Source organism: Siphateles boraxobius, unplaced genomic scaffold, assembly GCF_051911475.1.
Source record: "Siphateles boraxobius isolate OS27281-9 unplaced genomic scaffold, OSU_SipBor_1 8, whole genome shotgun sequence".
NCBI classification, from domain to species: domain Eukaryota; kingdom Metazoa; phylum Chordata; class Actinopteri; order Cypriniformes; family Leuciscidae; genus Siphateles; species Siphateles boraxobius.
The window spans coordinates 4264073-4275498 of record NW_027509208.1 but is presented as its reverse complement, the minus strand read 5'-3'; the positions used below and the strand labels follow the sequence as shown (position 1 = coordinate 4275498).

The 11426-nt window shown below is 36.8% G+C and overlaps 1 protein-coding gene across 2 annotated transcripts; it reads left to right on the top strand.

Moving 5' to 3' along the window:
- Nucleotides 1–2921: 2921 nt before the first annotated feature.
- Nucleotides 2922–11214, top strand: drc1 (dynein regulatory complex subunit 1 homolog (Chlamydomonas)). 2 transcript variants are annotated; one of them, XM_077220777.1, is made up of 16 exons: nucleotides 2922–3165; nucleotides 3298–3385; nucleotides 3637–3749; nucleotides 3900–4083; nucleotides 4166–4303; nucleotides 4491–4577; nucleotides 4714–4836; nucleotides 4985–5124; nucleotides 5970–6104; nucleotides 6189–6525; nucleotides 9055–9144; nucleotides 9392–9487; nucleotides 9573–9688; nucleotides 9771–9923; nucleotides 10846–10948; nucleotides 11028–11214. In XM_077220777.1, the coding sequence occupies exons 1-16, from the start codon at nucleotides 3035–3037 to the stop codon at nucleotides 11079–11081; spliced, it is 2088 nt and encodes a 695-aa protein (XP_077076892.1). In that variant the 5' UTR covers nucleotides 2922–3034; the 3' UTR covers nucleotides 11082–11214. The 2 variants fall into 2 exon arrangements, with proteins under 2 accessions (XP_077076892.1, XP_077076893.1); XM_077220778.1 differs by having other exon boundaries at nucleotides 2930–3165; nucleotides 11033–11214.
- Nucleotides 11215–11426: the final 212 nt, after the last annotated feature.

Here is an 11426-nt window from a genome sequence, read left to right as displayed (position 1 = left end):
TCTTTGGCATCAAAAGCGTATTTGGTGTCCTGGAGGTCCTTGACGGTCTCCAAGGCCTCCTGCAGCTCCTTGTCAAGAGCGTTGTATTTCTCGGTCAGTATTCGGTTCTCCGAGCGGAGCTCCGTGATGTGGCGACTCAGCTCCAGGTTGTAATGACCACAGTGCTCACGCAGCTGCTCCACCTCTCTAAGCAGGACCTCCATACTCCTCATCAGAGTCTCCAACTTCTCCTGCTGTTGTGTCATACTGTTGTCTTGCTTCAGTCCCATACAATATTCATAAAACAAGTGAGAGGGAAATTGATACAGAAACAAGGACCAACACAGACTGCAATCCTCTCTCGCGGCTCTCTGACTAATTTGTTAAATCCAGGTTGTTTAATCCCCTCCTTGTTTAAGCTCTTTCTTTTTATGCCTGCTACTCTCTTGTTTTTTTGTTCTATATACATCTACATCCGGAGTCAGGTGGTGATGCAACTTTAGTGTTGTTATTGTTATTAACTACTATTATTAACTACTAAAACTCGTTTTGGTTGAAAAATAATTTTCGTTAGATGGAAAACTTAAATAAAAATGACAGTTGTTGACTGTAAATTGAAATAAAATAAGTTGAAGTTGTAGTACTAAAATAGCTAAAACTATAAATAAAAATAAATTAAGGTTTAATAGAAATTACTAATAAAACTTATTAATAGCACTGTCCAATAACAGCAAGTTGTGATTTACTAGACAAAAACGTAGCACTTATGCATTGGCTAAAAATTGTACTAATATGTTAGCCTTATAGAGTGACAAAAATACTTTAGAGTTTGATTGGATAAATCAAAGTTATGGAATGTGTTTTCTCCTACCTTTATTTTGGTTCCCAAACTATATGAATAGCTGCATTTTATTATTTGCATTGAGTTATGTTTTATTCCTGCTGTCTGTGACAGACCTTTTTGGTTTGTGAGATCTAAAGGCTATTCTGCTTTTTTTAGTGTGTAGTCCCCTTTCTAAGATGTTGTTAATGCATGAATGCACACACATACATCCACATTATATTGTAACTAAAGACAGATGAACTTTGATCCATGTGCATCATCAAATTGAATGATGTCTGCTCATAAAACTCTTAATGCGATCAGTCAAGCAAAGGCAAAAGTGCTGCTAAGCCATCATAATCACCAAGGTGATTACCACGCCAATACTTTAACTCTAGACGAGGTTACTGCTTATCAAACACTGTCAGTTGGTCCTCTCAGAATAGACACTATACTAAAAAGAACCCCAGTGCATAGATCTACTCTGATACAAGACATTTCTATTGTAATGAATGTGTAAAATGCACATTTGTAGAGTAAGAGAATTGTAGAGTGTGCAGCTATAAGAAGAGAAGTCAAATTAGATTACGGTAAGTCTGATGCCATAGTCTTTCAATCTGATGGCATTGACCTTATCACAGCAGCGCCTTATGAAAGGGATGTGAGAAATATATCTCTTTAGTGGGTATACTACTGTCATTTAATGTGTTTTTTGGATTGTTCTGCTCCACTACACAAATATCTTTCTAAGAAATTTTAGTAGATAAAAAACTCCAGACAACAAGAGCTGTGGATTTTTAAAAAAAAATGTGATATAGCTGCTTTATACAGCTTTTTGCAGTGAATGCAATTGAAAACACATCTAAACTATCCCTCACAGGCTCACTTTCATACCTGCGTCATGGCTCCGCTCTGAATAAGGTCTATAGTCATGGCCTAGTGTGGTGGGGAAAAAGCGACAGAAAGAGAGAAAGCCATAAAGAGAGCTGTTAGAAATGGAAATGAAATGGTCCAAACGAAAAGTGCCCCAATTCTTGGTCCTTTATTATGAACAGATAATACAATACACCAGCGCTGGTTGGAGTAGAAGCTCAACCCAATATCCTTTGTCTAGGGTTTATATAGTGAAAGTCTTAAACAAAAGAATACAAGTCTAACCAATAAAATCAAACATTACATCATAGATATCATATAGACGTTATATAACAGCTTCTTAATATGGGCAATATCCTGTTAGATTTCCACAGGATCCTTAGGATCCTAGGAGCTTTTCAAACACACAATGTATAGAAGTGGAACGAACATAGAGAGAGAAAAAGAGAGAGAAAGAGAAAGGAGGGGTGAGCAATCTTCTATTAATGAATACCAGATGTTTAACATACACACAAAAGGAAAGATGTACAGATGTGGCAGTTTTGCTGCCTAGTATAAAAATCATACATAGACTATTGTTTTGTATGCTGAAGGAGAAAGATATTTCCAACAAGAGCTTTTCTAAATTATCACCACATTCAACTTGTTACACAATCATCACTGCTGCTAAAAAAAATGCTGCTGACATGTAGTACTTTTGTCATGAGTTATGACCCTGCAATTCTTTCTGTTGGTTCTCGTCTCCCCAAATGTCAAAAAAAAGAAAAAAGTCCCGATTTGAACTAAAAACTGAAACTTATAATGCATCTTGGCCGCTCATTTACACGACAACAATGTTTTGGGTTCCTGAAAACGGGCATTGATTTATCAGTAAAAAAAGATTATCAGTAAAGAAAATTATCAGTAAAAAATATAGAATATTTAAAATACATATCATGTAGGCCTATAAATATATACAGAACTGTATATACAACATTTTAATATTAAGTTTCATAAATTATTTTAAAAAAACAATATTATATAATTATAAATATTCACAATAATAAAATTAATAATTATAAATTATGAAAAAATATCAAAAAGTAGGCATAGGGGTGTAGAGATTTATATATAATCTCACCAGATATATTTATCCCATATTTTTGGAATATAACATGTCAATTTTTACTCAACTGCACTTAATTTTTTGTTGTTCGATGACATGCTGCTAATTTTAGCATGTAAATGTGTTGCAGCCACTTCCGCAGTATCATAGCAACGCTATTGTAAACAATACTGGCCCATTCATCGCAGTCTTCTCTCTTTCACCCTCTCTTCACGTTTTAATTTCCTTACTAGTGGTTATTAAAGCAGCTGAACATGCACCAACCCGAACCTTTTGCAGGGGATGAGGCAGGCGAACCTGAGCCATCTGTTGAGTCTACAAACCAAGAGGAGAGAATAAAAGCTCGTCGCATCCGCATAGCCGCACGGAATGAGGCCAAAACACGGTAGACATTCATCTCATTATTCATTTGCTCAACCATTTTCAATAGTTAGTTATAAACATCTCTTCTCAGACATTTAAGTAACTTATTCTGGAGATTATACACCTTTAGTGACGCATTGTATTTTTTTTGCAGCCAACACCTTGGTGAAGATTCCCAGGGAAATGAGGATATTAAAGAAGAAACACGGAAAAGTCTGAAAGAAGTGGAGCAAAGGGAAAGGGTCAATATATTATTTAACATAAGGACAAAATAATGTATATCATAGTATTGCAATATTCTGTTACGATAATTGGCATTATCACACAAAAATCCTATAACGTTAGCCTCACTGGGATGATAATTAAAAAATATCACGCAAGAGAGTTTTGTGGATTTGAAATACTGCAGTAGGCTACTGAATATTGTGCACGTGCACATAGTGTAAGAGGTAGATCAGGTCTTCAGGATACTGTCCTATCCTCTTTTTTGCAGCACATGGCAAAACTAAAAAGTGATGGTCTAGAGATGGTGACCAACATTCAGGTAGCTGCAGACGCCAGAGAGTCTGACAGGAGAAAAGAACATGAGGAGGCATGTCGACTGAGGTACATGCAAGAAAACAGTTATTTATCTCCATAGACAATATCACTAAAATGATTTTACACTGGGAGAAACAAACAATATGACAATAATCCTTTGAAATTGTACCTCTCTGAAATTTGTATTCACAATAAAAATAATTTGATTCTGTGAAGGAGAGAAAATTTGGAAAAAGAGGCCAAATCCAGTCAGGAAAAATTTGAGGAGATCACTCGCAAATGGACGGATGCTAAAATGAAACAGACCCCGCTAGATCTGAGAGATGCTCTGAAAAACCAGCAACAACTCTGTGAGCAGATTATAGCGGACAAGAATAAACTGATCAGTGAGCTACAGCAGGTGAACACACACTTCAACGTGCAAGAAACATAGACTCAAAATCAAGAGTAATTGAGAGTGTTTTTGTGTGTGTTTTGTGTAGGAGCTGAAGGCAAGTGATGATCGCTATGTGAAGGACCTGAAAAGACAGGCTAATGACATAGACCTGCTGACTGAGAGGATGGAAGAACAGGTCTCAAGTCTAAAAAAGTCATACCGGGAGAACCTGCAGCTGATTGAGGTGTAGTACTGCCCCCTGCAGGCTGGAGGCCATTTTTGCAGATACAAATCTTTGTTCCATCCTTCATAATTTTCTTCTGATATGTTTGGTTTAATAATGAACGAGCAATTACAACATACATAATGAAATAAATATGAATGCATACTATTTTCATTCATATACCATTTCTTTTCTGTGAACATTAAAGAACTCTTTTGATGAGGAGAGGAGAACGTTGCTAACCAAACACAGGAAGAAATGGGAGCATCAGATGAAGGAACGTAGTGAGAAAGAGGTACAGCATGTAACATATGTAACACACACATGCACAAGGGAGTAAAATCAGGGATACATTTTATTGATTGAAACCAATATAGTGTAAATACCTTTGATTAAAACCTTTTAAACAACACATGCATCTTTCTCTGCAGCTGAGGAACATGATGAAAGGTTTAAGTCTCCATGAGGAGTATGAGGACTTGCTGCAGAAACTAAGGGTTCAGACAGCTGAAGAATACAAAATAGACAAAATCATATTGGATACAGAAGTACAGGTGAATTTGATATGGATTTAATTACAAGAATAACTACGACAATAAGAATGTTACAGTATACTGTTTAGATGTAACTATATACTAGATACAGTAATGCTATAGGTGCAAATAAAAATCTGATTTTGTGTATATCTGTGTGTGTGTGCAGAATTTAAGGGAGAAGGCACAAGAGACAGAGTTCGAGTGCCATTTGAAAGAACAAAAACGTCATTTCAAATTTGAGGAGTTAAAGAAAAGAGAGGAAGAGAACACCATTTTTAAATCCCTTTTGAAGAGGAAAATCCTTAGGTATTGAAAGTTTTACAGGTTAATCTTTGTACACTACCAATCAAAAGTTTGGGGTCAGAAAGATTTTTTTGTTCTGTTTTTTGAAATACTTCTTTTAAAGTGACAGTAAAGTCACAGCAAAGACCTTTACATCGTTGCAAAAAACAAAACAAAAAAACATTAATGCCAAATAAATGCTGTTCTATTTTTCAAAGAATCCTAAAAAGTATCATAGTTTAGGCAGCACAACTATTTTCAACATCGATAATAATAAGAAATGTTTCTTGAGCACCATATCAGCATATTAGAATGTTTTCTGAAGGATCATGTAACACTGAAGACTGGAGTAATGATGCTGAAAATTTGGCTTTGCTATCCCAGAAATAAATTACATTTTAAAATATAAAATAGTTATTTTAAATTGTAATCAAATGTCACAATAAACAAACTGATTTCACTGTATTTTTCATCAAATAAATGCATATATTTTTTTTTAGTACAGCAAAACCCAAGATAAATCCCATTATCTGCCCATTTAGGTTTCACTTTGATGCCTTAAATTCTTGTGCAATAAAATGAGCTCAGCAAGAACCATTACCAAATACTTAAAGGTAAAGTGAAATTGTAAAAAGTGAAACTTTCCTAATGTAGTAAGGTAGATTCAATCAAAAAAAATTTTTTTTTGACTTGAATAAAACATACCACCCAAATCATAGGTTACTTCAAAACACTTTACACTTTTTGATAGAATGAAAAATTAGATCCATAATAACTGTGATTATGGTAATCTGACCCTATTGCAGGAAAAGAATCAAGAATACTGATGAGTAGTATTCTTGACTATTTAGAACTTATCTGAATTTCAGAATGCAGGATGTTCTTAACAACCTAAAGTCTAAATGCGGCAATCAGGAGAAGCAGTCAAAAGCAGAAAACCAATCACTGAGCAATGACTATGCCCGCATCAAACAGCAGTACAAAGACATTCAGAAGAAAGCAAGGTGAGCAAACTTACTCACATCATGATCTAGAAACACATTCAGAGAATCCGTAGACATATTCCTTGTGTTTGTGTATGTGGACAGGCACTTTGCAGCGCTCGATGCCGAGCATTTTGAGAAGTTATGGTTAATATGTGAAGATGAGGTTAAGGCCCTGGCACACAGGGCACTGGAGACTGACCGAATTATTCACGAGCAGCGGTTGGGTCTGGCTTGGGTGTCTCCTCTGGTCCCCTTCATGGAGCGCTCTGGCCCGATCAAACAGCAGACCATCAGGACGGCCACACAGACTGCTGCAGATACCCTTCAAGACGAAACAAGAGGACATTTAGTGGAGGAATCTGAGGGCCTGGAGAACACTGGAGGTGGAGTTAACAGGAGAACAGTGAAGAGAATTCTGGAGCTGCTATGTGATGAAATGGTGAGAGTGTGTTTGTGGCTGGTTCTTTAAGTTAAGGCACTTTTGGCTTTCTTGAAATCTTGAAAAATGGCTGTGTTAAAATATATATTGCATATCCTACAATACAGGATCTTACCATGGCCTCAAAGTTGGCATGAAGCACAAGTTGTGATAGTCTTGTCTTCCCTATTGTATATATATCAGAGTGAAACAAGAAAAGCTGAACAAGAAAGAATTCAGGGTGGGACTTCATTTTGTCCATGGGGAATTGATTGGATCGTTAACACGTTATCAGATAAGAAAAGACGTGTTGTTGCAAGAGGGAGGGGAAGTTATTTTTGATTAAAGATTATGCGTCTTCCAAGCTTTATAATGGGAGTGAATGGGTGTATGTCTTTGGAAGTCCATCAGAGTACATCCATTCATGATAAAAGTGCTTCACGCAGCCCAGGGGGGTTAATAAAGGCCTTTTGAAGTTCATGTAAGAACAATATCCATATTTAAAACTTTATTGACTAAAATAGCTTTTAGCTTCCGGCAGACGGCCTACGCAAGTCGACTTACACTTACGCCAAATGAACTAGAACACATCACTTCACTTCAGAAGGCCTTTATTAACCCCTCTGGGTTAATAAAGCTCCGCATGGAGCACTTTGATCAGGGATGGATGCGCTTTGATGGACTTCCAAAGATATAAACCCATTCACTCCCATTATAAAGCTTGGAAGAGCCAGGACATTTTTTTGTTAACTCCGATTGTATTCGTCTGAAATAAGAATGTCATATAGTCCTAGCATGACTTCAGGGTGAGTAAATCATGGGCTAATTTTCATTTTTGGGGGAATATCCTTTTAAGGAAAAAAATGCAAAGTAGAAACCTAAAAAAGGTTGACCTCCTGGACCTAAAAAAGGCCTTTGACACTGTTAATCATAGTATCTTGCTACATAAATTAAATCAATTTAAAATGTCTTCAGAAGCTTTGCAGTGGTTTAGGTCTTATTTGGGCGGGAGACAGCAATGTGTCAGAGTCAATGGGGTGAAGTCACCTCTGCAAGCCAACAACATGGGAGTACCGCAAGGGTCTGTACTTGCCCCTTTGCTGTTCACAATGTATATAAATGACCTACCAAAATGCTGTCCAGGAGTAAACTGTCAGATGTATGCAGACGACACTGTAGTCTATGTTTCCACTAAAACACCCAGTCTGGCAGGTGAACACCTGACAACAGCATTAAAGAATATCTCTAACTGGCTCGAGTTATCTCATCTATCGCTAAATGTTAAGAAAACAGTCTCCATGTGTTTCTCTATACGAAATAGGCCGGTTAGCGATATATTTGAGGTACAAATAAAAAATGAAGCAATAGAAGCAGTCAATGAAGTCAAGTACCTTGGGATTATTCTGGATGAAAATGTAAAATTTGATATTCATGTTAAGTACATCTGCAAGAAGGTCAGACCAAATATAAATTGTTTCCGGTTTATAAGAAGGGATTTGTCCTGTCACACTGCAAAACTATATATTCATGCAATGATATTTTCACACCTATCATATTGCCTCACATCATGGTCACAAATCTCTCCAAATAAATTAATACCGATTCTCTCACTCTACAAACAGGCAATAAAAATCATGGACCGGAAACCCATTAGATGGCATCATTGTGATGTTCTAAGAAAGCATAAGCTTCTTGGTTTTAACAGTTTTATTGATTTTAATTATATTAAATTGGTTTTCAAATGTCTAAATAATCATGTTTCACCGCAGTTTTTTTATATTAATCAGTAGACGCCAAAGCTCTCAGGGGGCGAACACACGAGCCACTATCAGAGGTGACTGTTTAGTCCCAAAGTGTAAGACCTCCTTTGGTCAGTCTGCCTTCTCAGTAAAGGGGCCAAAACTCTGGAATGCTTTGCCTACTGATTTAAAACTAGAGACCGATGGCAAAGCTTTTAACAGAGGACTTAAACAATGGCTAAAAACTAAACATTGATGGGGCGGTGATGGCGCCGTGGATAAGACATATGCCTTTGGTGTGAGAGACACGGGTTCGAATCCACTGTGAGACACCAATGTGTCCCTGAGCAAGACACTTAACCCCTAGTTGCTCCAGAGGTGTGCTACCTCTGAAATATATAGCAATTGTAAGTCGCTTTGGATAAAGGCGTCAGATAAATATAAAAAAATAAAAATAAAATATAAAAACAGCAGTGCTCGCATGAATAACTAATGATATTCTCTGACTCTGATGCTTCTGCTTTATAATTTATATATGCAATTTGTTTTTTCTTTTCTCTGTAATTACATGGTATATGTAATAAGGAACAGGCCCAAAATAGAGAAATTATTGTTGATTTAACTTTTCAACTCTAAAAAGTTAAGAAAAATAAGTAAGGAGTTGGTTTAAAGTGATTATAATCTATCCTTTAAAACTACAACAAACATGTTTTTATTTTCAAAATCCTCTATTTCAAAAATCACCTTTTTATTGTATGTGTTTTTATTTATAAACTATTGTGATATCTTTTCCTTTCTCTTTTCCTCTCAGGGGTTTCTCGTAGAGAGTAAACTTCTAAAGCTGTTGTCTCATCTGGAGAAGAATGAACAGTCCTTTATAAAGCTAGATGCCATTTTCTCGGTAAGTACAATTATACCTGTAATAAATTATTTTAATTTAGTTATAGTAACAATCTTATTGAAAATGCACACAAAAAAAATCGCAAAATCAAAATAACACTATATTTGTGAGCAGCAGAAGTACCAGAGGTACTTCAGTTTAGATAGTAGGGCCTTCGAATGGTGGCCTTGTAGTCAAAAAAGTAGAGAACCACTCAATTAGACAAAAAACAGTCTAAGTTGATTTCTTCTGTCTTTTATGCACACAGGCAATAGGGATTGAGAGTGAGGTGGATGCGTATAAAATGGCTGAGTTCTTTATGAATTACAAACAACATGGCGGAGAGCAGAGGGAACAGATGGAGGTAAAAGTGGATCCCATCACCTCTCACTGTGCCATTCTGGAAACAAAACTAAACATGTTCCTCTTCTCTTTTGTCTTTTTGTTAGAAAGAGGAGACAACCAGTGAGCAGGGAGAATCAGTTGAAGAACCCTCTGACCTCATCCATCCTAATGACCTACTAGTGGCTCTGAAAGATTTTACCGCCCAAAACTGCAGACCATAGTCAGTGCACTTGCATCAAACCTAAAAGTTTCTGTCTTTACACATGTTCCCTGAAATCTGCTGTATGCTATTATGTGTCCAGTGATGTCCAGGCCTCGCAGAAGAGCAGTGTTTTGGGTTTGGAAATGAGAGATGACTCAGAGGATGAAGCATACTGGGAAAGCATAGCCAATGTCATGCCAGAGTCCAAACTCAAGCTCTGGAGTGCTCTAGATACAGCTCTCAACAAGTACCAGTAAGTGTGCATTTCAAAGTCAATAATTACAGCAGCGCCCAAATCAAAACCTTGAATTTGATTTAAAGGGATAGTTCACCCAAAAATGAAAATTCTGTCAGTATTTACTCACCCTCATGTTGTTCCAACCCCGTAAGACCTTCATTCATCTTCGGAACACGAATTCAGATATTTTTGATGAAATCTGAGAGTTGGATCACTCCTCCATACTAGTCCATAGGCTTCTTCAGGGATTGAAACTTGGCATCCCCGAAAAGTTATTAAAGACATCGTTAAAATAGTCCAAGTGACTACAGTGGCTCAATCTTAAGTTTATCAAACGACGAGAATACTTTTTGTGCGCAAAAACAAACAAAAATAACAACTTTATTTCAACTATTCATTTCCTTCTCTGTGGGCCTCGAGTCAGTTCACTAGAGTAATAGCGTATGCTTCTGTTGTTGTACATCACACGCATCACACACATGACCAGTGTCGGCCAATAGTGAGCCTACGTGTGACGTAGCACTATGCAATTACACTAAGTTAACTGACTAGAGGCCCAAAGAGAAGGAAATGAATAGTTGAAATAAATTCGTTATTTTTGTTTGTTTTTGCGCACAAAAAGTATTCTCGTCGCTTGGTAAACTTAAGATTGAGCCACTGTAGTCACTTGGACTATTTTAACGATGTTTTAAATAACTTTTCGGGGCTGGCAAGTGTCAATCCCTTAGAAGCCTATGGACTAGTGGAGGAGTGATCCAGCTCTCAGATTTCATCAAAAATATCTTAATTCGTGTTCCGAAGATGAATGAAGGTCTTACGGGGTTTTACGGGGTTGGAACAACATGAGGGTGAGTAAATACTGACAGAATTTAAATTTTTGGGTGAACTATCCCTTTAAACCTGTATTAGTAATAATAAGGATGTTTTTTATCCTCAGCACTGCACTGACTGAAAGGGCTGAGCTCCTGGTGGAAACACAGGATGTACAAAAACAGAATACTGAGCTCAGACAATTACTGCATCTTTATACATCCTCCAAGGTGACTGATTGTGTTACATGATGTTAAGTTTCAGTTTGGCTGTTACCTTCAAATCATCTAACTTGATTTCTCCTGATAGGCTAGTGCTGAGACAGAGACCCAGACCACCAGAATGAGGCAGTTCCCCATGTGATATAACTTGAGCTTGAACATTTAATTTGTAGTGCTGAAATGCATATTTTCCATCATATAGATGCAAGTAGTCTTTTTTTAAGTGTTTTTATTTTTCCAAGGTATGAGTAAGAAATAAATCATTTTCAACACAAGATTCTGAATATGTCTATTTTAAAACATTAATTGCTAAGTATTTAAATAGTCACGCATTACGTGGATTGCAAAGGTAACGAGAGACTTTGGCAGTTTTGTCAAGAGATACAATTTACTGCACTGCAGTTGCCACTTTTAAACACTAGATGGAGATGTTTCAGAATTAAATACAGAAAAAGCACTGTATGCGTAATCCACAATATTAGGGCAA